At 40.3% G+C, this 2500-nt stretch overlaps 1 protein-coding gene across 5 annotated transcripts in view; it reads right to left on the bottom strand.

The window, feature by feature from the left end:
* LOC138003887 (uncharacterized) overlaps positions 1–2500 on the bottom strand; it is a 23777-nt gene that overhangs the window by 2607 nt on the left and 18670 nt on the right. For all 5 annotated transcript variants that reach the window (XM_068850192.1, XM_068850190.1, XM_068850191.1 and 2 more), the window contains exons 6-7: positions 672–869; positions 1–353 (exon numbers count right to left, since the gene is read on the bottom strand). The exon at positions 1–353 is cut by the window's left edge. In XM_068850192.1, coding sequence (XP_068706293.1) covers positions 86–353; positions 672–869 — 466 coding nt within the window. In that variant the 3' untranslated portion in view covers positions 1–85. The remainder of the gene's footprint in view (positions 354–671; positions 870–2500) is intronic.

A 2500-nucleotide genomic window follows, 5' to 3' on the forward strand; every position in this document is an offset into this window, starting at 1 on the left:
CAACGGCTAAATTTAATGATTCCTTGCTAAATGTCCTTGCCGCGATCGCTGAATAAGTTCTCACGAAGCTCACGAATCAAGTACCCTAATGGCTCGGCAAATCTTTCGTAGAATCCATCAAACGTTTCTTCCATGCAGCTTCGAATTGGATGCTTCTCCTTGAAGACCTCCCTTCCGGAATTCCCCATCCTTCAAATAACGCGTTGTTGGCCGACAAAATTGCGCCCTCTGTCCATCCGCTTAGGAAACTGTAAGCATCTCCGATGACAAATATATCTCTTCCTGGAAGCGGACGTTTTGCCCAGTTACTCACGTCTGCAAGGGTGTAATTGAAACCTGGTTTCTGAAAATGCCTACCAGAGGAAAACAATTGAAGGGGTAAGACAAAAGAATTTCGAACAATATTATGAACAAGTAGCACGAAAAGCCCGTTTCGGATCCGAAACGCCACCGTCCTTCCCCAGAAGAAGCGCAGGGAAGAGCGCATCATTTGCATTACAATACAAGTGTGGTACAAGAAAGTGTGACCTTTGCATAACCCGCGCTTCAAATTTTTTTCATCAAGTCCTTTCACGAAAACACATATGCCCAACAAATTGACATGCTTCTAAACGAGTAGCTTCATAGCACAGTTGGTGAAGCAACCACAGACTTACAAACCACAGACTTACCAGGCCCCTTCATCCCAATATTGGTAAACTGTTGCTAGAGGGTCTGGCACTTTTCTCCTAAACTTGTACTCAAGAGCTCTCTTCAATTCTCTGTCCACGTCAGATTTTGAGATCCTTAAAATATCTCCCCATTTTCGGCTGCAATACCCATCCATATACATTGTACCAAGAACTGCTTCCCCACTGGGTCCCCTTCCTCTGAAAACGAAATAGAAATACATAACATTCAGAAACTGACAGCAAGAGGGTGCCTTCGATAAAACTTGTCAGTGTTGTTGGGGAGCTTAAGAAATGGCAACGAAAACGATGCAAACAATGTCACAAAACAATTATTATATCATTGGTCAAAAGCCTGAGGAAAAATGATCGTGCAGCACGGATTTTTGCACATATTTTTCCGGTAACCTGTACAACAACAACAACAACAACAACCAAATTTGATCAAATTGAGGTTTTGACGACAACGCGAACATGCTACAGAGAACCTTACATTCTATATTTTTACTCCAAGACCGCTCGCTCCAATTTATCAGTTTAGGATATTTTACCCACATTGTGACGGGTGTACGAGATGGTCAGGAATAGAACGACTTTTATATGACCTTGAAAAATGAACGTAAAAACAGAACATAAACAAAAATGCAAAACATTTAATTAGCTTATGGAACAAAAACAAATGTGCGAATTTTCATTGGCTTAGCGAACGGGGATGCAAACGTCATCTCTCCATGGAACTTTCTGGAAAGCGATCGGCATTTCGCTTTGAAGTCATTTAAGGTGAAGTAATGTGAAGTAATTTAAAATTACTAAGAATGATGCTTTTGACTGCGTGATTATGAGGATGGAAAGTGAGGGTGAATGGAATTCTGTCATTCTTATCTTTTTGTGACGTTTGTAGTGATGACTGTTGATCAAATTGTTGGGCGCGATGATGGCCCGCTTTGACCACAGAGACAGGATAGCCACGTTTTTCGAAGAACTGGCACATCTCCTCTGATTTGCTGGAAAAATCGGAGTCATCACTACATAGACGTCGAAGTCTAAGAAATTGAGAATAAGGAATGGAGTTCTTGACATGTGATGGATGTGACGATGAATACAACAAATAACTGTGTGAATCTGTAGGTTTGTAGTGCACACTAGTACATAGCAAGTTGCCTCTAATAGAAACTTTGATATCTAGGAAAGCCAATGAAGTTTCCGAAATTTATGCAATTTACATTATCAACTCCGTTGATAAAACCAAATTTTTGTATACTACTTCCCCACCGACGCAGCACCACAGTTTCTTTAGAAACTACCCCTTCATTCATAACTTAATCCAGGATTTGCGGAAACTTTTGTTTCATGTTTTCAACTTTTTGGTGAAAGTTTCTTTTGCTTATTCTTGTTTTTCAAGAGGAGATTGACTTCTTCTGATGAAAGGTTTCGCCGAATATCAGCATTGAATAGCATTTAGGAGTAGAGAAATAAACTCCTTGGTTATTTTTTAATCTGGGAATAGCGTTAATTGGCTTTTGAACAACCGGGACCAGGATTGTAGCTTTATCCCTCATTTAAAGGCGGCTCCACAATGACCTGCAGTCACATAGGGGTCCAAAAAACAATATCGATGGGAGGCAAGGATTTCTTTAAAATCGTCGAAGCGGGTGCTAGAAACGATGAAGAACCTGGGTAGTGCTTATGGATATTCGAAGCCAGGAGAGAAGGGAAATTTGTTACTACAAAATTATAAGAAAGTTCCTAGTATTTTAAGGGATTTAGAGTATTCGATGACGGAAAGCCATTTAGATAGCTTTTGATCAATTACAGCTTGAGATTCGCAAACT

This window comes from Montipora foliosa, chromosome 5 (genome assembly GCF_036669935.1).
Source record: "Montipora foliosa isolate CH-2021 chromosome 5, ASM3666993v2, whole genome shotgun sequence".
In the NCBI taxonomy this organism is placed as follows: Eukaryota; Metazoa; Cnidaria; class Anthozoa; order Scleractinia; family Acroporidae; genus Montipora; species Montipora foliosa.